The sequence below is a fragment of the Salmo salar genome, chromosome ssa03 (genome assembly GCF_905237065.1).
Source record: "Salmo salar chromosome ssa03, Ssal_v3.1, whole genome shotgun sequence".
Lineage (NCBI taxonomy): Eukaryota > Metazoa > Chordata > Actinopteri > Salmoniformes > Salmonidae > Salmo > Salmo salar.
The window spans coordinates 18,576,622-18,600,779 of NC_059444.1; the positions used below are offsets into that span (position 1 = coordinate 18,576,622).

Sequence of the window (24,158 nt, forward strand, 5' to 3'; positions counted from 1 at the left end):
AGCCCACGAAGATCTCCCCCACTGCACAAACCCGAGTGGGGCGCCAACCTGGACAGGAAGATCACGTCAGTGACTCTATCCACTCAAGTGACGCACCCCTCCTAGGGACGGCATGGAAGAGCACCAGTAAGCCAACGACTCAGCCCCCGTAATAGGGTTAGAGGCAGAGAATCCCAGTGGAGAGAGGGGAACCGGCCAGGCAGAGACAGCAAGGAGCTGTTCGTTGCTCCAGTGCCTTTCCGTTCACCTTCACACCCCTGGGCCAGACTACACTCAATCATAGGACCCACTGAAGAGATTAGTCTTCAATAAAGACTTAAAGGTTGAGACTGAGTCTGCGTCTCTCACATGGATAGGCAGACCATTCCATAAAAATGTACCTCTATAGGAGAAAGCATTGCCTCCAGTAGTTTGGAGGCCTGCGTCTTGTGACCGTTGCGTACGTGTAGGTATGTACGGCAGGACCAAATTGGAAAGATAGGAAGGAGCAAGCCCATGTAATGCTTTGTAGGTTAGCAGTAAAACCTTGAAATCAGCCCTAGCCTTAACAGGAAGCCAGTGTAGAGAGGCTAGCACTGGAGTAATATGATCACATTTTTTGGTTCTAGTCAAGATTCTAGCAGCCGTGTTTAGCACTAACTGAAGTTTATTTCGTGCTTTATCCGGATAGCCGGAATGTAGAGCATTGCAGTAGTCTAACCTAGAAGTGTCAAAAGCATGGATAAATGTTTCTGCATAATTTTTGGACAGAAAGTTTCTGATTTTTGCAATGTTACATAGATGGAAAAAAGATGTCCTTGAAACAGTCTTGATATATTCGTCAAAAGAGAGATTACGGTCCAGAGTAATGCTGAGGTCCTTCAGTTTTATTTGAGACAACAGTACAACCATCAAGATTAATTGTCAGATCAAACAAAAGATGTCTTTGTTTCTTGGGACCTAGAACTGTCCGAGTTTAAAAGTAAAACATTTTCCGCCATCCTCTTCCTTATGTCTGAAACACAGGCTTCCAGGAGGGCAATTTTGGGGCTTCACCATGTTTCATTGAAATGTACAGCTGTGTATCGTCTGCATAGCAGTGAAAGTTAGCATTATGTTTCCGAATGACATCACTAAGAGGTAAAATATATAGTGAAAACAATAATGCTCCTAAAACAGAACAGAGACAATTCTGTGCTTCCAACTTTGTGGCAACAGTTTGGAGAAGGCCCTTTCCTGTTTCAGCATGAAAATGCCCCTATGCACAAAGCGAGGTCCATTCAGAAGTGGTTTTGTCAAGATTGGTGTGGAAAAACTTGACTGGCCTGCACAAAGCCCTGACCTCAACCCCATCGATCACCTTTGGGATGAATTGAAACGCCGACTACGAGACAGGCCTAATCGCCCAACACCAGTGCCCGACCTCACTAATGCTCTTGTGGCTGAATGGAAGCAAGTCCCCACAGCAATGTTCCAACATCTAGTGGAAAGCCTTCCATGAAGAGTGGAGGCTGTTATTGCAGCAAAGGGGGGACCAACTCCATATTAATGCCCATGATTTCGGAATGAGATGTTGGTGTCCACATACTTTTGGTCATGTAGTGTACTTATTCTACTCTATTTGAGGGTCTTCTGACACTACATTAGAGATGGTACTCTGCATCTCAAACTGCCCCTTCGTGTTGTTCAGCTGCCCCTGCATGTGGTTAATCGACTGCTTTACATTGTTCAGCAGGACCAAAATGTCACCCCTAGAGGAAATCAGGAGGTCAACAGATTGAGATAATGAGTGAGGCTTCACACCCATTGGACCATCTTTGTTTCTTTCTCACTTAACACCAATCTTATTAGGAAAACATATACACAATGGTGCTAAGTGCTATTTAGAAAAGCCTTACCTTGACAGACACCTTTGGACTGATGGGATGTCTTGCTCACTGATGGGATGTCTTGTGAAGAATCCTTAGTCAAGTCAACATTTTGTTAGCAATTCCAGAGAAAGAACATTAAATATTCTACTTAAGGCAGTGCTTCTAGGTATGGGAGGTATAAAAGCAAGTCAAGAATCTGGTGTCTGAGTACTCATTGGAGAGGTGTCCATGGTTAGCTTTCTAGATGAATGAAGCCAGAAGCTAGCATCCTGGCTGGGTCAACAATAGATGGATACACAGCATTGTGCCTGGAGGATGAGACAGTACAGGTATCTCTCAGTTTTATGACATATTATTGAGTCATAATCACGACTGCTTAACTAGTGAATCTCGAGGTCATAGTGATATTCACCAATGTCATAGTAACCACTAACCAGACACTCATACTGTTATTACTAACTATGTTATGATTGTGATGTAATCAATATGTATGTAATCCATTGTTGCATAGTATTTTCTGACTGTCTATATGGAAGAAATGTGAAAGGTCATAATTATGACAAACAATTCCAACCTTTTTCCAGCAATAGTCTTATAGGCCAATATCTTATTCAATACTTTTCTCATACTGTGGCGTATATACCAAACTAATAACAAAATGCCAAGTACCCTACCCAATCAACATAATATCAAACGCCTGCCTCCTACAAACCAAATGCCCACCAAGCTTTTAGGATGATCACATCATAATTAAGGATAATCATGGGTTTCACCCTTGGCGATGGAACATTTGAATGCGGCGGCAGGTAGCCTAGCGGTTAAGCCTACGGTTAAGAGCGTTGGGCCAGGAACTGAAAGGTCGCTGGTTCGAATCCCAGAGCCGACTAGGTGTAAAATCTGTCGATGTGCCCTTGAGCAAAGCACTTTACTTGATACCCAGCGTTATGTTGCAGCCGTAGCCATGTCATAACATGGTCATAAAACTGCCATGACTCATATATTTACACCTGTTGTGTCATATATTGCACTATTTTATGACACCTTGTAGTTTTTTGGGGTATATGTACTTTACTATTTGTATTTTCGACAACTTTTACTTTACTACATTCCTGAAGAAAATAATGTACTTTTTTACTCCATACATTCTCCCTGACACCCAAAAGTACTCGTTACATTTTGAATGCTTAGCAGGACAGGAAAATGGTCCAATTCACGCACTTACAGTATCAAGAAAACATCCATGTTCATCCCTATTGCCTCTGGTCTGGTAGACTCACTAAACACAAATGCTTGGTTTGTAAATGATGTCTGAGTGTGCCCCTGGCTATCGTAAAAAAAGAAAATAAAATAGTGTCGTCTGGTTTGCTTAATATAAGGAATTTGAAATGATTTATACTTTAACTTTTGATACTTAAGTATATTTTAGCAGTTACATTTACTTTTGACACTTAAGTATATTTAAAACCAAATGCTTTGAAACTTTTACTCAAGTAGTATTTTACTGGGTGGCTTTCACTTTTAAGATATATTAACTTTTACTCAAGTATGACAATTGTGTACTTTTTCCACTACTGCATATAAGCCATATAGACCTAGCACGTATAGATCTAGTACATATGTCAGTCATCAGTCAAAAATAGGGTGTCTTGTCCTGCTCCTGAAATCTGCTTCTGCATTTCTCTCAGTCATCAGCAACAGAGCATTGGGGTAGGTGCATGTCTGACATCAATGTGTGCACAATTACAGTAATCACTTAATATAGTCAATTTTAGAAAATGTTATATAACATAAGCATACTGTTGACAAGTAGGCTATGGTGTAATGGAATGTTTTGCGGTTTTTGACCCTCTTATGTAGGTGTCATAACCAGCCTTAAAGTAACGCAATATTTTACATTTACATTTTAGTCATTTAGCAGATGCTCTTATCCAGAGCGACTTACAGTAGTGAATACATACATTTCATACATTTTTTTTTTTTTGTACTGGCCCCCCGTGGGAATTGAACCCACAACCCTGGCGTTGCATTATGACAAGTTATGTCAGCTGTCATGACATATATTATGACATAGTTATGACCATATCAAAATGTGTTATGATGCTCGGTGTCAAGTAAAGTGTTACCCACAGTTAACCCTAATTGCTCCTGTAAGATGCTCTAGATAAGAGCGCTTGCTAAAATGTAAATGGAATCTGTCTTTCCCAACCAAATTTTTATTAGCCTATCCCCAATTGATTTATTTTTTTACATTGATTTAATAAGAAGTTTCAGGGGGAACAGAAAGCTAGGTTGAAGATACTGTATCCCCGGCATAGAGCAGGATAGAGGCCTCTAGTGGCCAAAAGGCTGTTATAAACTGGGTGGTTTGAGCCCTGATTGCTGATTGACTGACAGGCGTGGTATATCAGACCGTATACTACAGGTATGACAAAACACTTATTTTTACTGCTCTAATTCCGTTGGTAACCAGTTTATAATAGCAATAAGGCACCTCGGAGGTTTTTGATATATGGCCAATATACCACGGCTAAGGGCTGTGTCCAGGCACTCCGTGTTGTGTTGTGCATAAGAACAGTCCTTAGCTGTGGTATATTGGCCATATACCACACCCCCTCAGGCCTTATTGCTTAATTATAGCATTGGCAGCACCATTGAGGGCTTCCATCATTTTAATGTAGTCAACTGGGTGGGACTTCAAACTTTATTGGCTGATCCCTGCTGATGACCCTGTTGGAGGGAGCAGCCAATTGTGAAGAAGAAAATGTACTACTTCTGAATGGAGATTGCCTTAATGGCGGTGCCCGTGTGCTCACAGACAAAATAATGGGAACTAACCTGAACTAAAATATGAACGCGACATGTAAAGTGTTTGTCCCATGTTTCATGAGATGAAATAAAATATCCCAGAAATATTCAATACTCACAAAAAGCTTATTAATCTCAAATTTTGTGGACAAATTTGTTTACATTTATGTTAGTGAGCATTTCTCCTTTGCCAAGATAATCCATCCACCTGACAGGTGTGACATATCAAGAAGATGATTAAACAGCATGATCATTACACAGGTGCACCTTGTGCTGCGGACAATAAAAGGCCACTCTAAAATGTGCAGTTTTGTCACACAACACAATGCCACAGATGTCTTAAGTTTTGAGGGAATGTGCAATTGGCATGCTGACTGCAGGAATGTCCACCAGAGCTGTTGCCAGATAATTAAATGTTAATTTCTTTACCATAAGCCACCAGACACCCGGACAGCTGATGAAACTGTGGGTTTTTACAACCGAATAATCTCTGCACAAACTGTCAGAAACCGTCTCAGGAAAGCTCATCTGCAGTTCGGCGTCATAACCGACTTCAGTGGGCAAATGCTCACCTTCTATGGCCACTGGCACGCTGGACAAGTGTGCTCTTTACGGATGAACCCCCATTTCAACTCTACAGGGTAGATGTCAGACAGCGTGTATAGCGTTGTGTGGGCGAGCGGTTTGCTGATGTCAATGTTGTGAACAGAGTGCCCCATGGTGGGGTTATTGTATGGGTAGGCATAAGCTACGGACAACGAACACAATTGCATTTTATCTATGGCAATTTTAATGCACAGATATACTGTGACGAGATCCTGAGGCCCATTTTCGTGCCGTTCATCCGCCGCCATCACCTCATGTTTCAGCATGATAATACACGGCCCCATGTCGCAAGGATCTGTACACAATTCCTGGTAGCTGAAAATGGTCTAGTTCTTCAATGGCCTGCATACTCACCAGACATTTCACCCATTGAGAATGTTTGTGATGCTCTGGGTCACCATGTATGACAGCGTGTTCCAGTTCCCGCCATTGAAGAGGAGTGGGACAACATTCCACAGGCCACAATCAACAGCCTGATCAACTCTATGCAAAGGAGATGTGTCATGCTGCATGAGGCAAATGGTGGTCACACTAGATACTAACTGGTTTTCTGATCCACGCCCCTACCTTTTTTTAAAGGTACAGTAAGTGCCCTGCAATATCCTATATTGTCCACCAGAGAGCGGTGGTGTTATTGACTTTAGATCCAAATTGAAAAAGGTGCCTTGGACGAGTTGAGAGTCGGATCTGGCATACTCTGATGGCTGGAGAAACTATTTGTTATAAGAAATGCCTATAGCATTATAAAAATCTGACAGAATACATTCAATAATACTATATTATAACACTTATAGATTTAGTGAATATATACAGTACCAGTCAAAAGTTTGGACACACCTACACGTTCAAGGGGCTTTTCTTTATTTTTACTATTTTCTGCATTGTCGAATCATAGTGAAGACATCAAAACTATGAAATAACACGTATGGAATCATGTAGTAACCAGAAAAGTGTTAAGCAAATCAAATATATTTTATATTTGAGATTTTTCAAAGTAGCCACCCTTTTCCTTGATGACAGCTTTGCACACTCTTGGCATTCTCTCAACCAGATCATGAGGTAGTCACCTGGAATGCTTTTCCAACAGTATTGAAGGAGTTCTCACATATGCTGAGCACTTGTTGGCTGCTTTTCCTTCACTCTGCGGTCCAACTCATCCCAAACATCTCAATTTGGTTGAGGTCGGGGAATTGTGGAGGCCAGGTCATCTGATGCAACAGTCCATGACTTTCCTTCTTGGTCAAATAGTCCTTACACAGCCTGGAGGTGTGTTGGGTCATTGTCCTGTTGAAAAACAAATGATAGTCCTACTAAGCCCAAACCAGATAGGATGGCGTATCACTGCAGAATGCTGTGGTAGCCATGCTGGTTAAGTGTGCCTTGAATTCTAAATAAATCACTAACAGTGTCACCAGCAAAGCACCCCCACACCATCTCCTCCATGCTTCACGGGGGGTGTTCCTAATGTTTGGGGTGCTATCAGGAAGGTGTTCCTAATGTTTGGGGTGCTATCAGGAAGGTGTTCCTAATGTTTGGTATAGTCAGTGTATACAAGGTTGTTATCAAAATGAATCAACAAAGAATATGAGAAAATGAATGTAAACTACAGTATATGAAGAAGTCAAGATGAGAAAAGAAAGAAAAGTAGACCAGTTTCCAAAATATATCCAGAATTTATTCTTGTCCGGAGAGGATTATCAGGCTAAAGTCATGCTATTTAAAACAAATACTTTTAGCCTCATATCTGGTCCTTTGGGATCTAAATGACCTCATTATGAAGATTTTGACAGAGAGTGGGATATGCAATCTATTCAATTTAGGAAATGAGGGTCAAGGTGGTTTCTTAGTACAGAATATTAAGCGATTAATCAATCTAATTCCCTTTGACAAATTCTACACTTTGGGACAGGCATATGACACAGCGGGATATATCATATCTTGCCAGAACAGTACTGGTCAGTTCTACTCTATAAGCTAATCATCTATGTTTGCATCTATTGACAATGAAATTATTGGTTTACTTTGTGCTGTAAGTAAGGAGCCTTGCACAAGCCTTGTGTGAGCAGGAATGGCTCATAGGAGCTGGAGTCGTGTTTCTGTAGCATGAGACAGTTTGATGTACACCACCTCGACAGGACACTAGTCTTACCCCCAATCTCTCTCCTTAATTCTGAGTGCCAAGCAGAGACGCACTGGGTACCAGTTTTTGTCTTTGGTATGACTTGGCCGGGGATCAAACTCCCAACCTTCCAATCTCAAGACAGACACAAGGCAACAAGGCCACTAAGTGCTGAGTTAGTCAACAAAAAGCCTAGCCAGTAAAGGACTTCCACAGGAATGTGCACGTGTAATATGTGACACCAATTTTACATAAACCTTCTATTTTTCAAGAATAGTGTTAATCTGTTCTCTTTGCACAAACAGATATTTTTTTCCCAGAAATCTCTGAGGAAACACAAATCTGGACAAACGGATCACATTCTAAAATTGAAATGCTGACTGTCAATTTCTTCACCTGAAAAACATCAGGATCATAATATCTATTCCTAACAGTAACCCCTCTGAAAAGCTCTCCACTTCTCTCCCCCGTCTCCCTCCCCCGTCTCCCTCCCCCTCTCTTTTTGTTGTTGTTGGTATTGATCCCCATTAGCTGTTGGGAAAGCAGCAGCTACTCTTCCTGGGGTCCACACAGAACATGAAACATGACATAGTACAGAACATTAATAGACAAGAACAGCTCACGGACAGAACTACATACATTTAGAAATGGCACACAGCCTACATATCTAGGTCAAATAGGGGAGAGGCGTTGTGCCGTGAGGTGTTGCTTTATCTGTTTTTTCAAACCAGGTTTAAAAAAAACAGCAATATGAGATGGAAGGGAGGTCCATGCAATAATGGCTCTATATAATACTGTACGCTTTCTTGAATTTGTTCTTAATTTGCGGACTATGAAAAGACTCACACACACACAGACACACACACACACACACACACACACACACACACACACACACACACACACACACACACACACACACACACACACACACACACACACACACACACACACACACACACACACACCTTCCTTTCCTTACACCACAGTGAATTGCTGAGCTGTTTAAAAGGTGCTCCACTTTGACAGGGACTTGCCTCATCCAATCCAAGCTTTCTGTGTCTGTGTGGGGCGGGGACTCTGTGGGCTGCTAGTGCTGAAAGAGAGTTTTGAAACTTACCTAGAGTGTCTGTTGATGGGACAGTCTACACTGCAGCCGAGAGAGAGAGAGAGAGAGAGAGAGACTTTCACTCTCTCCTATTAGATGGACTGAGCAGGAAGAAAGAAAACGGATAAAATCAAAAGCCAAAGACTTCGACTTCAAATCAAAGCAAGTGTGTTCAGTAAAAAGACTTGTTCCATACTGCCATGGCAGACAGCATGATTGAGGAGTCTGACTACTACCCTGGGAAGGATGATCTGGACTGGGGATATCAGGAAGGTAAGGGCTTTGGAGATTTTTAGTAAAAACTTATGTACCAAACACTTGTTTCCTTTTCTCTCCCAAAACATAACTTTCTTTACCATTTAGGCACTAAACAATGCATGCATTGATATGGAAATTCTTTCTTCTCACATCTAAACAGAAAAAATAGCCATCTCTTCTCTCTCCCTCTCGTTCTCTATTCTCTCTCTCCCCCTCTTTCGTTCTCTATTCTCTCTCTCGCTCTCTCTCTCTCTCTTTCTCTCTCTCTCTCTCTCTCTCACATACAGTAGGTAAAGAACCCAAAGAAGGTAGGGTATTTTGATCAATGCACTTCTTATTGGGGTAACTTGATCATGCACATAATGTATAGAGCTGAACTTGAGATTCTGGAGTCACACCCATGATTAAGTATTCTAAGAGAGTAGTGGTCTAGCTACCATGCTTTTATGATTCTGGGCTTTTAAGAACTCTTGTCCAGGGCACCGTTGTGTGCATTGTCTCAAAATGCCTCTGGGCTCTTGGAATGTAATTGTCAAGGTTTCCAGAGAGCTTTTCCAGAGAAAAGTCAAGAGCTAAACTTTTAGTAACTAATGTTGTTATTGGTGTTGACTTGAAATAAAAAGAATCTGGTTGGTAGGGGATAAAGTCATTCATACACTGGAAGAGAAGAGAGGACTTGTCTGTAGCGCTAACTAACTTAGCCTCATAAGCCAATGACTCTTGGCTATGCATCAGAAAGCTAACTGTTTCCACACATTCTTTTTATTCTGTTTTTCACACTGTGTATTCATATATTCACACAGCTCATTCTAATATATCTACTACTCTACATTGCATTTTGTTACACTGTTTATTCACACAGCGTATTTATATACTGGATTCTTGACATGGCTCACTGTCATTTATCTACCTCTGTACATTCTTACCCACTGGGCACACACTGGTTGAATCAACATGGTTTCCACGTCATTTCAATGAAATTACGTTGAACCAACGTGGTATAGATGTTGAATTGACGTCTGTGCCCAGTGAGTAGTATATATTTTTGGTTTGGACGCATAGATTGCATTTGGATTACTGATAGTGTTGTTTGGGTTGTTAACTGGATTCGTTGTGACATTTGTGATTTCTTGTTCTAGTTTTTGATTATTATTTGTGTACTTGTTTGACATTTTACTGCATTGTAAGGAACGAGTAACAAACATTTCGCTGCACCGCTATAACATCTGCTCAACTGTGCTATGGGCTGTCTCTGTGATTCAAAGCAATGGTTTCATCATCTTAATTACAACGCTAAATGTGTGTGTGAGGTCAGACATTTCAGAGTGGGAGTGACTTTGTCCAGTTTATGTCCCATCTGGGGACTAGAGACAGAGAGATATACTCTAGGTGTGTGTGTCCCTGACAGATTGAGTTTTGCACTCTCTCTGCGCTTACAGCCAACTGATAAATAACTTTGAAATAATCCAGGGCATGCTATGGAAAGAGCAGAGACCTAAGACCGCTAGCTAACAGAATGTTCTTACAAAGTATGAAAAGAAGTGACAATGAGAAGGAGAAGATTTGTACTCTTTGTGGAAGATTGAAGGAGGGGGTATGACGAAATGTGAGAAAGAGAGGAAGATAGTGTCAGTGAGGTATAGACAGAGAGGAAGAGGATCAAGTAAAAAGAGAGGAAGTGTGAGCGGTGTTAAGAAAGAAGAGCTAGAACATCCTTGTGTCCCTCTGGTTTGGGTTATTTCTGGTACAGACTCCCCACGTGCCCAGTTCAGTGACACTCAGGGATTGGCGTACTCTTAGCCCAGTTTAGCTTGTGTGTGTGTGTGTGTGTGTGTGTGTGTGTGTGTGTGTGTGTGTGTGTGTGTGTGTGTGTGTGTGTGTGTGTGTGTGTGTGTGCGTGCGTGCACATTTGTGTGTCCTCAGGTATACTTTGTTTATGCTGCTTGTGTATTCAAAGGCTGGATTTACACTCCACCAGACATACTCCGTCACCACTTTGTGACTTCACCACACACCATAGAGGACTCTGCATGGAGGTCTCAGTGCAAGCCAGAGGTTGTAACCTCACTGAGGTTACACTAAGGAGAGCATTTGGTGGAGTTGAAGTCTAAGTTGTGTGGGTTTTCAGGTGTAGAGTGGGGTTTGCTGTTCCCTGATGCGAATGGAGAGTACCAGTCCCCGATCAACCTGAACTCCCGGGAGGCCCGTTATGACCCCTCTCTCCTGGACGTGGGGCTCACGCCCAATTATGTGGTGTGTCGGGACTGTGAGGTCATCAACGATGGACACACCGCACGCATCATTCTGAGGTCCAAATCAGGTGAAAGTTGATATTACATTACCACAGTATCATCAAAACAATGAATGGGTTAACTGTACCTGAACACTACACTAGACTGGGGATTTTGCATACACCTTTTCAATGAGCTCACATTAGCCGTAATAACTGAACGTTGAGTCAATGACTGTGTGCTGCGTGTGATACACACTTAGAGAAATCAGAGTTGCACCAGAATTCAGACCTACATTCAAAACCCCCAGGTAATTTAATGTGGTCTTCATTTCCTGTGTCTGCTCTCCCATGACGCTCTGGGTTTCCTGTCTGCAGTGGTAACTGGTGGCCCATTGCCAAGTGACCACGAGTATGAGCTGCATGAGGTGCGCTTCCACTGGGGCAAGGAGAACCAGCGGGGGTCAGAACACACCGTCAACTTTAAGGCCTTCCCCATGGAGGTATGAGTCTCAGCCAAACACACACACACACACACACACACACACACAGTCTACTTCAAGGCCTTCCCCATGGAGGTATGAGTCTCAGCCAAACACACACACACACACACACACCACACACACACACACACACACACACACACACACACACACACACAGTCTACTTCAAGGCCATGACCATGGATGTTTGTCTCAGTTAGAGGCCACTGTCACAGTACTCAGACAGAGGGAGTTGGTATGTTATTTTCACATAAAATAAGGTTATTTCATGTCAGGGCTTTTGTAATGGAATCCTGTACGGCTCAGTTAGTAGAGCAGGGTTGCAATTCCTGGGGCCACCTATACACAAACATGTATGCACAAATAACTGTAAGTTGCTTTGGATAAAGCATCTGTTAAATGGTATATATTAATATTATTATTATTATTATTATACAGTATATTAGCTCATTATTATGTTTCATATATTTACAAATCACTGAGACCATTGATGTAAACAAGCGTTTGAAAGGCCCTGAAGAAGCTATGCCGCTGGTGGTTTTGCTTTATAAGCTTCCTTCTCTATCACAGGTGCTTGGTGCTCTATTTCAAATTGAAGAGTGCACTTACGTCCCATACACCTGCTCTGTCTCGGCCCTGTCTTCTACAGCCTCATTCTGCCTATGGTCTGTCTGTCTGTCTGTCTGTCTGTCTGTCTGTCTGTCTGTCTGTCTGTCTGTCTGTCTGTCTGTCTGTCTGTCTGTCTGTCTGTCTGTCTGTCTGTCTGTCTGTCTGTCTGTCTGTCTGTCTGTCTGTCTGTCTGTCTGTCTGTCTGTCTGTCTGTCTGTCTGTCTCTTTCTCTGAATATCATATGTGGTTGATCTCTTTTTGTGATCAACTTCCCTATAATATGATACAATATAAATATGATACAATAAGTGTGCTTACCCCCCAGCTCCATCTGATCCACTGGAACACAACGCTGTTCAACAGTGTGGAAGAAGCCCTGGCGAAGAAGAACGGAGTTCTCATCATCGCTCTGTTTGTGCAGGTATTGATTGCTTTGGTTCACTCCGTAGTGATATGAGAATCCTCTCTTCTCATGGTCAGTATGGTTATTTTAGGGACTTGCCAACTTGGTACTGTAATTTATATCATATCATATATTCATATGAGCTTTGACACTAAAGTCAACATATATCCACTTGTTTTTTAATTGGACTGAGAAAACCCCCAACATTCAAATAACCACAATAACATTTGATTGACGTGAGCTGGCTTGAGGCTTACTGTTTACCTAAATGTATAAGACCGTCCGTTTTAAGTGAACACATCACTTTGTCCTTCCTGTTTTTGAAAGCTCCAAGAGTTTCCCCCACCACCACCAACACATCCTGGCAGGACTCACGTTAGCAGCCCCATGTTAACACCTGTTAACCTCACAACATAATACTTATATGTTAGGACAGTGATATTCAAACTCGGTGTCGCAAAAACTGCAGTGGGGTCGCCAAATTATTAATATTATTTTAATATTTTAATATTTTTTAGGAATAGTACAGATTATTGTATGGGATGTTTTTGAGAAAGAATTTGAAAAATGTAATTGGTTTATTTTCATTTTGATAAGCGATGAAAATGTAATGAATTGAAGGTTATTTGTTAATGTAAAAATCGAAATGGACGGATTTTTAAGGTGGTGTCATTATATTTGGGGTGGGGTGGGGTGGGGTCTTGAAAAAAATGCTAAAACAAATGGGGCCCCCAGAAATTCTGGCAGAAAAAAAGGGTCCCTGCTGAAAAGGTTTGAATATCACTGTGTTAGGACCCTCTTTCCTTAACTCTTTTTGACTCAATGCCCTTGACGTTGTTTCCTTCAGATAGGGAAGGAGCATCTGGGGTTGAAGGCCATAACAGAAGTGCTGCAGGACCTACAATACAAGGTAAGACGTTGCCGTCCATTTTGTTGTCCAAGTGATATTGTTATGGCGATGATGTTATGGTTATGACTTTTCATGGTGATGAGAGGGCAGATGTTATGATAAATTACTGATATGACCTAAGGGTGTAGAAGCCCAATGCTTAACTGAGAGATAGAGGAAGACATACAGAACATAGGCATTCAAATTAGGGTCCGTGCTATCAGGGCTACTTGGGACGACCCTACTCCATTGAAGTTGACATTTAAAAGGGTTAAAGTAAGGGTTAAGGTTAGGGTTAAGGTCAGGGTAAGGGTAGGAGTTCAGGTCCCAAGACGTCCCTACCCTAAATAGCATTAACCATCAAATTAGGCAGTTAACAGACAAATCAGCAGAGCTGCAATGGTTGGAGCATGCAGCAATTTATTAATTTATTGTTTTTTCAATGAAACCTGATGCAATTAATGCTCCAGATTGATTTGAGACCATGTGAAACATTTAAGATTAGACAGGAGAAATGTTGATGCAGAATGTGAAGGAAGAGGTCCAGTAGTACAGATGACATGGTGGCTGAATGAAGAGTACATTACAAATGAAGCAAAACAACCAATATTTTTTGTTTTGTTTTGACTTATCTTTACAGGGGAAGACCAAAATAATACCGTGCTTCAATCCCAACACACTACTTCCTGGTGAGTCCTTCATCTAATTGTGTATAATTCCTGCTTGCATGTATGGTGTGACACAGTATTAGATGAAGTTATGGTGTGTGTTTGTTACTCCCTCCAGACCCTCTCCTGAGAGACTACTGGGTGTATGAGGGCTCCCTGACCACACCTCCATGTAGTGAGAATGTCACCTGGATCCTGTACCGTTACCCACTCACTATCTCACAGTTACAGGTAGGCCATCTGACACAATGGCCTGGTTCAAGCAATCAAATGTATTTTATAAATCCATTTTTACATCAGCAGTTGTCACACTTAAATCTTTTGTCTTGCCAATTCACCCTCTTAACACACACATACACAATCAATGTCTCAATTGTCTCAAAGCTTAAAAATCCTTATTTAACCTGTGTCCTCCCCTTCATCTACACTGATTGATGTGGATTTAACAAGTGACATCAATAAGGGATCATAGATTTTACCTGGATTCACCTGGTCAGTCTGTCATGGAAAGAGCAAGTGTTCCTAATGTTTTGTGCACTGTGTACTGCCGACGTGATCACCCGATGTGGTCTCAACAGGCTATTCTGTTACGATGTCGCTGAAGAACCATCTACCAGCCCCGGCCCGCTAGCTTTTCTGAACGCTGTGTCCCCTGCTCGCCTAGCGTAGTAGTGACTACTGAACGGCACCCTGACTCGCCTATTGTTGCTCTTTTGACCCTATGATCACTCAGCTACACAGCTGATGCCCCCTGGACTGTTTCAATAACACGGTACCTCATTTTCTTTACCTGTCGGCCCCAGCCTCGAACTCAGGTCCTGTATGTAGCTAACTATACTGCTCTGCCCATTCATCACCATTTACCCTTTGTTGTCTTAGCTCTCTTGATCAACACCTGTGATTGCTTTATGCCTCTCTCTAATGTCAATATGCCTTGTCTACTGCTGTCTTGGCTAGTTCTTATTGTTTTGTTTCACTGTAGAGCCGTCAGTCCCGCTCAACATGTCTTAGATAGCTCTTTTGTTGCACCCCACACACATGCAGAGACCTCACCTGGCTTAACTGGTGCCTCCAGAGACGAAACCTCTCTCATCGTCACTCAACGCCTAGGTTTACCTCCACTGTACTCACATCCTACCATACCATTGTCTGTACATTATGCCCTGAATCTATTCTACTACGGCCAGAAATCTGCTCCTTTTATTCTCTGTTCCCAACGCACTAGACGACCAGTTCTTATAGCCTTCATCCTCTGGTGATATAGAGGTTATCCCAGGCCCTGTAGCCCCAAGTTCCACTCCTATTCCCCAGGCGCTATCATTTGTTGACTTCTGTAACCATAAAAGCCTTGGTTTCATGCATGTTAACATCAGAAGCCTCCTCCCTAGTTTGTTTTATTCACTGTTTTAGCACACTCCACCAACCCTGATGTCCTAGCCGAGTCTGAATCCTGGCTTAGGAAGGCCACCAAAAATTCTGTAATTTACATCCCCAACTATAACATTTTCCGCCAAGATAGAACTGCCAAAGGGGGTGGAGTTGCAATCTACTGCAGAGATGTTCTGTCTTACTATCCAGGTCTGTACCCAAACCGTTTGAGCTTCTACTTTTAAAAATCCACCTTTCCAGATACAAGTCTCTCACTGTTGCCGCTTGTTATAGACCCCCCTCAGCCCCCAGCTGTGCCCTAGACACCATATGTGAATTAATTGCCGCCCATTTATCTTCAGAGTTTGTACTGTTAGGTGACCTAAACTGGGACATGCTTAACACCCCGGCCATCGTACAATCTAAGGTAGATGCCCTCAATCTCACACAAATGATTAAGGAACCTACCAGGTACAACCCTAAATCCGTAAACACGGACACCCTCATAGATATCATCCTGACCAACCTGCCCTCTAAATACACCTCTGCTGTTTTCAATCAGGATCTCAGCGATCACTGCCTCATTGCCTGGGTCCGTAATCGGTCCGCTGTCAAATGACCAACCCTCATCAATGTCAAACGCTCCCTAAAACACTTCAGCGAGCAGGCCTTTCTAATAGACCTGGCCCGGGTATCCTGGAAGGATATTGACCTCATTCCGTCAGTAGAGGATGCCTGGTTATTCTTTAAAAGTGCTTTCCTCACCATCTTAAATAAGCATGCCCCATTCAAAAAATGTAGAACTAAGAACAGATATATCCCTTGGTTCACTCCAGACTTGACTGCCCTTGACCAGCACAAAAACATCCTGTGGCGTACGGTATTAGCATCGAATAGCCCCCGTGATATGCAACTTTTCAGGGAAGTTAGGAACCAATATACTCCGGCAGTTAGGAAAGCAAAGGCTAGCTTTTTCTAACAGAAAAGTGCATCCTGTAGCACAAACTCCAAAAAGTTCTGGGACACTAAAGTCCATGGAGAATAAGAGCACATCCTCCCAGCTGGGAAACACTGTCACCACCGATAAGTCTACGATAATCGATAATTTCAATAAGCATTGTTCTATGGCTGGCCATGCTTTCCACCTGGCTACCCCTAACCTGGTCAACAGCTCTGCACCCCCCACAGCAACTTACCCAAGCCTCCCCACTTCTCCTTCATCCAAATCAAGATAGCTGATGTTCTGAAAGAGCTGCAAAATCTGCACCCCTACAAATCAGATGGGCTAGACAATCTGGACCCTCTCTTTCTAAAATGATCCGCCGAAACTGTTGCAACCTCTATTACTAGCCTGTTCGACTTCTCCTTCGTATCGTCTGAGATCCCTAAAGATTGTAAATCTGCCGCGGTCATCCCCCTCTTCAAAGGGGGAGACACTCTAGACCCAAACTGTTACAGACCTATATCTATCCTACCCTGCCTTTCTAAAGTCTTCGAAAGCCAAGTTAACAAACAGATCACCGACCATTTCGAATCCCACTGTACCTTCTCCGCTATGCAATCGGGTTTCCGAGCTGGTCATGGGTGCACCTCAGCCACGCTCAAGGTGCTAAACAATATCATAACCATTGATAAAAGACAATACGGTGCAGCCTTCTTCATCGACCTGGCCAAGGCTTTCGACTCTGTCAATCACCACATTCTTATCGGCAGACTCAACAGCCTTGGTTTCTCAAATGACTGCTTCGCCTGGTTCACCAACTACTTCTCAGATAGAGTTTAGTGTGTCAAATCGGAGGGCCTGTTGTCCGGACCTCTGGCAGTCTCTGACGCTTTTCTCTGTATACATCAATGATGTCGCTCTTGCTGCTGGTGATTCTCTGATCCACCTCTACACAGACGACACCATTCTGTATACTTCTGGCCCTTCTTTGGACACTGTGTTAACAAACCTACAGACGAGCTTCAATGCCATACAACACTCCTTCCATGGCCTCCAACTGCTCTTAAATGCAAGTAAAACTAAATGAATGCTCTTCAACCGATCGCTGCCTGCACCTGCCCGCCCATCCAGCATCACTACTCTGGACGGCTCTGACTTAGAATATGTGGACAACTACAAATACCTAGGTGTCTGGTTAGACTGTAAACTCTCCTTCCAGACTCACATTAAGCATCTCCAATCCAAAATTAAATCTAGAATCAGCTTCCTATTTCGCAACAAAGCCTCCTTCACTCATCCTGCCAAACATACCCTCATAAAACTGACTATCCTACCGATCCTTGACTTCGGCGATGTCATTTACAAAATAGCCTCCAACACTCTACTCAGCAAATTGGATGTAGTCTATCACAGTGCCATCCGTTTTGTCACCAAAGCCCCATATACTACCCACCACTGCGACCTGTATGCTCTCGTTGGCTGGCCCTCACTTCATATTCGTCACCAAACCCACTGGCTCCAGGTAATCTATAAGTCTTTGCTAGGTAAAGCCCCGCCTTATCTCAGCTCACTGGTCACCCACCCATAGCACGCGCTCCAGCAGGTGTATTTCACTGGTCATACCCAAACCCAATTCCTCCTTTGGCCGCCTTTCCTTCCGGTTCTCTGCTGCTAATGACTGGAACGAATTGCAAAAATCACTGAAGCTGGAGTCTTATATCTCCCTCACTAACTTTAAGCATCAGCTGTCAGAGCAGCTTACCGATCATTGCATCTGTTCACAGCCTATCTGTAAATAGCCCACCCTACTACCTCATCCCCATATTGTTATTTTTTTTGCTCCTTTGCACTCCAGTATCTCTACTTGCACAGTCATCTTCTGCACATCTATCACTCCAGTGTTAATGCTAAATTGTAATTATTTCGCCACTATGGCCTATTTATTGCCTTACCTCCCTAATCTTACTACATTTGCTCACACTGTATATAGATTATTCTATTGTGTTATTGACTGTAGGTTTGTTTATCCCATGTATAACTCTGTGTTGTTTGTGTCACACTGCTTTGCTTTATCTTCGCCAGGTCGCAGTTGTAAATGAGAACTTGTTCTCAACTGGCCTACCTGGTTAAATAAAGGTGAAATAATAAAAAAATAAAAAAATACGGAATAGGGCTCACATGGAAAGAGGAGTCTAAAATAGCCCAGGACAGGCATACAGTAAAATGCTAATATTTATCCACACCATAATCACTACACAGAACACTTAATTAATCCATCACCACTCATTCCCTTCTATTTAACTTCTCTCTCTTTCTTCCTCCATTTCCCTAATTTCCCTCATCTCATCACTCTCTCTCTCTCTCTCTCTCTCTCTGTCTCATCCCTCTCTCTTTCTCATCCCTCTCTCCCAGATAGAGGAGTTCAGGAGGCTGAGGTCCCATCTAAAAGGTGCTGAGCTTCCTGAGGGAAACGATGGGATGTTGGGAGACAATTTCCGCCCCACTCAGCCCCTTAGTGACAGGACGGTCCGGGCTGCCTTCCAGTGACACCCCCCCCAGTCCATTCTCCATGGCGAATCCCTAGCTACATGTTCCACAGGTAAAGGTCAACAGTCAGACTGTTCTGAGCCCCTCACAACCTCACATATAGTTTCAGGCCCTTAGAAGGTTTGTTTTTAGAAGTTGTGGCCCTCTTTCTTGCGGAGATGTACTTTTAGCAATACAGCTAATAGTTTAGCAGCGGTCCTGAGTGGAGCAGCGGTCGAAGGCACTGTATCGCAGGGCTAGAGGCATCACTACAGACCCGGGTTTGAGCCCATGCTGTATCACAACCAGCCGTGATCGGGAGTCATATAGGGCGGCGCACAATTGGCCCAGCGTCGTCCGGGTTAGGGGAGGGTTTGGCTGGGGGGGACTTTACAAGTAGGCCGTCATTGTAAATAGGAATTTGTTCTTAACTGACTTGCCTCATTAAAAAGGTTAAATAAAAATGTCATATTGATGCATAGACTATGTTCTTCCATGACCTGGATTGATGGATAATAATGTATACCACAAAGAAACATGTATCAGGGTCACATTGGCTTGCCCTGGAAGTTATAGTTTAACGGAAATAGGCCAGGTATTTCCCAGAGGTACAATCATAATGGTACCACTAAACACTGGAGCAGTGGCAGAGCTACAGTAATAATGATCTAACCCAGTTCTCCCACTAATCTAGGACTAGCTGTGTTGTGTTTGGACCGGAGCGATATATCTATTTTAGAGCTAGCATTGGGAACACCTAGGATACTGGCAAATTACTCATTTTGAAAGGAGTGGGTGGATTTGGATGTGCTCAATTGAGGGCACATGGACAAAGTGTGTCTAGACTCACAACTGTATTATGCAAACAGTGAAGAGAAAGAACAGGATTGTATCAGATAGCCAGATAAGCCCATTGCTTGGTAGTTTGACAGTGTAAGTATAAGTATATCAAAGTTTCAACTGGGTGGAAAAAGTTGTATAATAGTTGTGAGCTGCTATGTAGCTACAGAGGGAAATGTCAGAGGGACTGTGGAAGAGATAGTGGAGTATTGTCTCTGGTAAGGGATATTTAAGTGGTCATGTGACCTGGCCAGACCTGAGAGGGGCCAGGAAAGGAGGAATAGAGGAAGAAGTAGGAGGGATAAAGGAAGGGGGTTCTGAAGGGACTCCAATTGCATAATTAAGCGATACCTTAAATTACATTGCCAAACCATTCGTAGTTAATTATAAGGGAATAATGCATGTAATTACATTGTAGCATGTTTGTAAATGCAGGTACTGTAGTTAAATGGGTTTGCCAAATGTTAGTTCTGTTTACCATGGAAATACAAAAAGGACGGTGGTCAGTACTGCATAAGTGCATGTACTTACGAGATATAATTGTAACAATCATATAAAGTGCATAAGTGATTTTATAGGTTATTGCACCAGTAGGTACTCTGAAATAAGGATTATGTGACAAAACGTGTGGCCGAAAACATCACATTTCTAGCTCTGTAACCATCATAGCTCATCCAAAGAAAACAGGATATTAGTTTGTGGATTTAAGTTTGGAAAATATTACATCTTAACATTGCACAATGTCCAACAATTCCAATCCAAAACATGGGACTTATAAAATAGCACTTTGCTCTTCTATCTGCCATCTTTGTTTCCAAAGTCTTAGGGCGACATTATTGCTGGAATGTTCCGACATCTACAAAACATTCCCTTTTTTCTTTTCATAGTGAAACAAGAGGAGGAGATAAAGGAGGGGAGAGGGAGAAACAACCTTGCTGACTCGGCCGGATGGTTGGAATTTATGTTACATTGGATCACTTGGACTGGGAGGGAGCTAACAAAGGCACCATTTTACTCTGTGTTGATGAAGGCAGTGCTGACAGATCAACCGGCTGACTTCACCTGTGACCTGGAACCAATGGCATATATCAGTTTTCAAACAATGTAAAAAAATATATATATATTGAGTTAATAAAGTCGCATACAAACATGGTCTCTTTTTCTCTTTCTTGAGTAAGGCAGCTCCATAATGCAGGGGTTTCAGCCTAGCTCAGTGCTTTCTGTGGAGGGACAGCCAGCGGAAAATATAGTGTCGGGATTGGTAATCTTCTCTAGTTGTGCTGTGATTGGCTCAGTCTTGTCACTCACGGAGACACTGCGTCACAGCAAAATCTACAGGGAGAGCTAGAAAGTTCAAGCCCCTTTGGGTGCTGCAATAGATTTACATTAGAAGTGCCCGTCCAAGAAGGCTCAAGGTCATTGGCCACAGATAGCAAGCTAGATAAGCAGTTATCATCATGAATCACGTCAACAATCTACTGCTAAATCCTTTTCAATCCATGTCATATGAAGAGAAATTCTAGATAAAAAGTATCGGTGCTCATCGACCATTGGACATAAACATTACACAACAAGTTGGAAATCGCAAATTCAACAATGAGGTGGTGGAAGGAATCAGTGGTTAACTGCAAGCGTTGCAAAGCAATCACCATTTTTCTTCCCCTGCCTGCTATTCGGTGGAGTGGGTGTGTGGTCCAAGTCTGGGTTTAAGGGTCTCTTTTCCAAGCGTAAAAGGATAAACATTCACAAGTTAAGGTTGAGTAGGTTTCGTTCAAACGGCTCTCCTGTGAAGTCGTGACTTGCGACATACACATAGTTTCCTGAATCGGGTCACAAATTACAGTTACTAGTTACCTGTCCAAAATTGTAATCGGTAACGTAACTTTTGGATTACCCAAACTCAGTAACGTAATCTGATTACATTCAGTTACTTTTAGATTACTTTCCCCTTAAGAGACATGAGAAAAAGACAAACATGTATGTTACCAATTGAACAACATCGATTGCAGGATAAATCAATGTTAAAGTTTACATAGCTAGCCATATATGGATGTTAAATTTTACTTTATGGGTTGGTTATGTAGGCTTCTTCTAACCCATCGCTTTCTACCACATATAGTAATACGATTCAATTACACATTGATTTTTAATGTAAATATATATCAGAATTCCAGTCATTCCAATAAATGTTATACCCCTTGATCTTCAAGAATAGGACTTAGAAGTATAGATTAGCCAAATTGTTTTACCTGAGCATAACCCCAAAACTGAGGACTTATTAGCCAGCCCTACTCTGTTGTTTATGATTTTGTTGTCATGGAGGACTGATTGGGCTCATTGATTCAAGTTGGAAAAATAAAAACTGCACTCATTGAATGGCATGCTTTGAGCACTACTGAAAAATGCTATTTACATGTGAAAAATGAATGCCATATGCTGCATTTGCTATAGGCCTATTGCTGACCTTTTTGTTGGTGACACTTTGGTATCTTCATAATATGTAGCTGTTTAAAGGGCAAATCCACAGATGAAACAATAATAAAACATACACTGGACAGAGGAAGATTGGAAAAAAGTGTTATGGACAGACAAATCTAAGTTTGAGGTGTTCGGATCACAAAGAAGAACATTCGTGAGACGCACGAAAAGATGCTGGAGTAGTGCTTAACGCCATCTGTCAAGCATGGTGGAGGCAATGTGATGGTCTGGGGTGCTTTGGCGGTGGTAAAGTGGGAGATTTGTACAGGGTTAAAGGTGATCTTGAAGAAGGAAGGCTATCACTCCATTTTGTAATGCCATGCCATACCCTGTGGACGGCGCTTAATTGGAGCCAATTTCCTCCTACAACAGGACAATGACCCAAAGCACAGCTCCAAACTATGCAAGAACTATTTAGGGAAGAAGCAGTCAGATGGTATACTGTCTATAATGGAGTGGCCAGCACAGTCACCGGATCTCATCCCTATTGAGCTGTTGTGGGAGCAGCTTGACCGTATGGTACTTAAGCATCAAGCCAATCCAACTTGTGGGAGGTGCTTCAGGAAGCATGGGGTGAAATCTCTTCAGATTACCTCAACAAATTGACAACTAGAATGCCAAAGGTCTGCAAGGCTGTAATCGCTGCAAATTGAGGATTCTTTGACGAAAGCAAAGTTTAAAGGACACAATTATTATTTCAATTAAAAATCATTATTTATAACCTTGTCAACGTCTTGACTATATTTCCTATTAATTTTGCAACTCATTTCATGTATGTTTTCATGGAAAACAAGGACATTTCTAAGTGACTCCAAACTTTTGAACGGTAGTGTACATCAATAAGCAATCCTAGCTTTCACCTGGATCCACCTAGTTAGTCTATGTCATGGAAAGAGCAGGTGTTCTTGATGTTTTGTATACTCAGTGCACATGGGCAGGTAAGGTTTAATGATGTATAATCATTTCAGGAGACTCATAGGCTGATATTTGTTGAGATATTTCGGTTGGCTTCTAGCTCCTGTCCTTACGGTATTGAAAGCTGAAGAGTGTTTTGGTGTTTTTAGATATCTGCTTATCTAGTGGTAGGAAGGTTGGCAATAGACATTTAGACCACAGGGTGCCCTCTCTTGTAAAAACAAAGAAAACATGCATCAAAGGTAAATTACCTCAAGGGCTACAGACACACAGAATGGCTCAGATTTATAGGCTATGAAAATGAAACAATGAGAGACTTGTTGTGATATTTTTAGACATTTTAGACGTTATGGTACTGTGGTTATTGTACTGATAGTCATTTGATGATGATAAAGATGACTATTACTGTAAGTTAATAATAAAAGGTCAAACTGTTCTTAGTAATACATTTGTCACTGGTGTTGTCAACCATCTAGCCTATTACATGGACCTACTCAATTTCCCATTACACCACAAAAAATGTTCACTACCATCCAACTAACTGACAAAATAAAGGAAACACTTGAGTAAATGAGGGATATAAAGTATATTCAAAGCAAGTGCTTCCACACAGGTGTAGTTCCTGAGTTAATTAAGCATTTAACATCCCTTCATGCTTAGGGTCATGTATAAAAAGGCCCAGTTGCTCATTATTTTGGCTACCATGGCTAGAAGAAGAGATCTCAGTGACTTTAAAAGAAGGGTCGTGCGTGCATGTGTGTCTCTCAGTTACCAAATCTCAACCCAATTGAATACTTATGGGAGATTTTGGAGCGGCGCCTGAGAGAGCGTTTTCCACCACCATCAGCAAATCACCAAATTATGTAATTTCTCGTGAAAGAATGGTGTCTGATTCCTCCAAGAGTTCCAGAATCACTTCTTGACAGTAATGTACTGTTAAACCAAAGTTTATTTGGAATTTACGGTAACATCCTATACTTTTTTTTAACTGTAGCTTACAGGTAACTAGCTGCCAGTAAATTACCGTTAAAACAACAGGA

General features: G+C 42.1%; 1 protein-coding gene across 2 annotated transcripts; it reads left to right on the forward strand.

The window, feature by feature from the left end:
* Positions 1 to 8,492: 8,492 nt before the first annotated feature.
* On the forward strand, positions 8,493 to 20,873 carry LOC106599582 (carbonic anhydrase-related protein). 2 transcript variants are annotated; one of them, XM_014190871.2, is made up of 10 exons: positions 8,493 to 8,761; positions 9,034 to 9,054; positions 10,875 to 11,066; positions 11,355 to 11,479; positions 12,414 to 12,509; positions 13,339 to 13,401; positions 14,021 to 14,069; positions 14,167 to 14,279; positions 18,772 to 18,958; positions 20,613 to 20,873. In XM_014190871.2, the coding sequence occupies exons 1-9, from the start codon at positions 8,689 to 8,691 to the stop codon at positions 18,904 to 18,906; spliced, it is 867 nt and encodes a 288-aa protein (XP_014046346.1). In that variant the 5' UTR covers positions 8,493 to 8,688; the 3' UTR covers positions 18,907 to 18,958; positions 20,613 to 20,873. The 2 variants fall into 2 exon arrangements, with proteins under 2 accessions (XP_014046346.1, XP_014046349.1); XM_014190874.2 differs by lacking the exon at positions 9,034 to 9,054 and having other exon boundaries at positions 8,494 to 8,761.
* Positions 20,874 to 24,158: the final 3,285 nt, after the last annotated feature.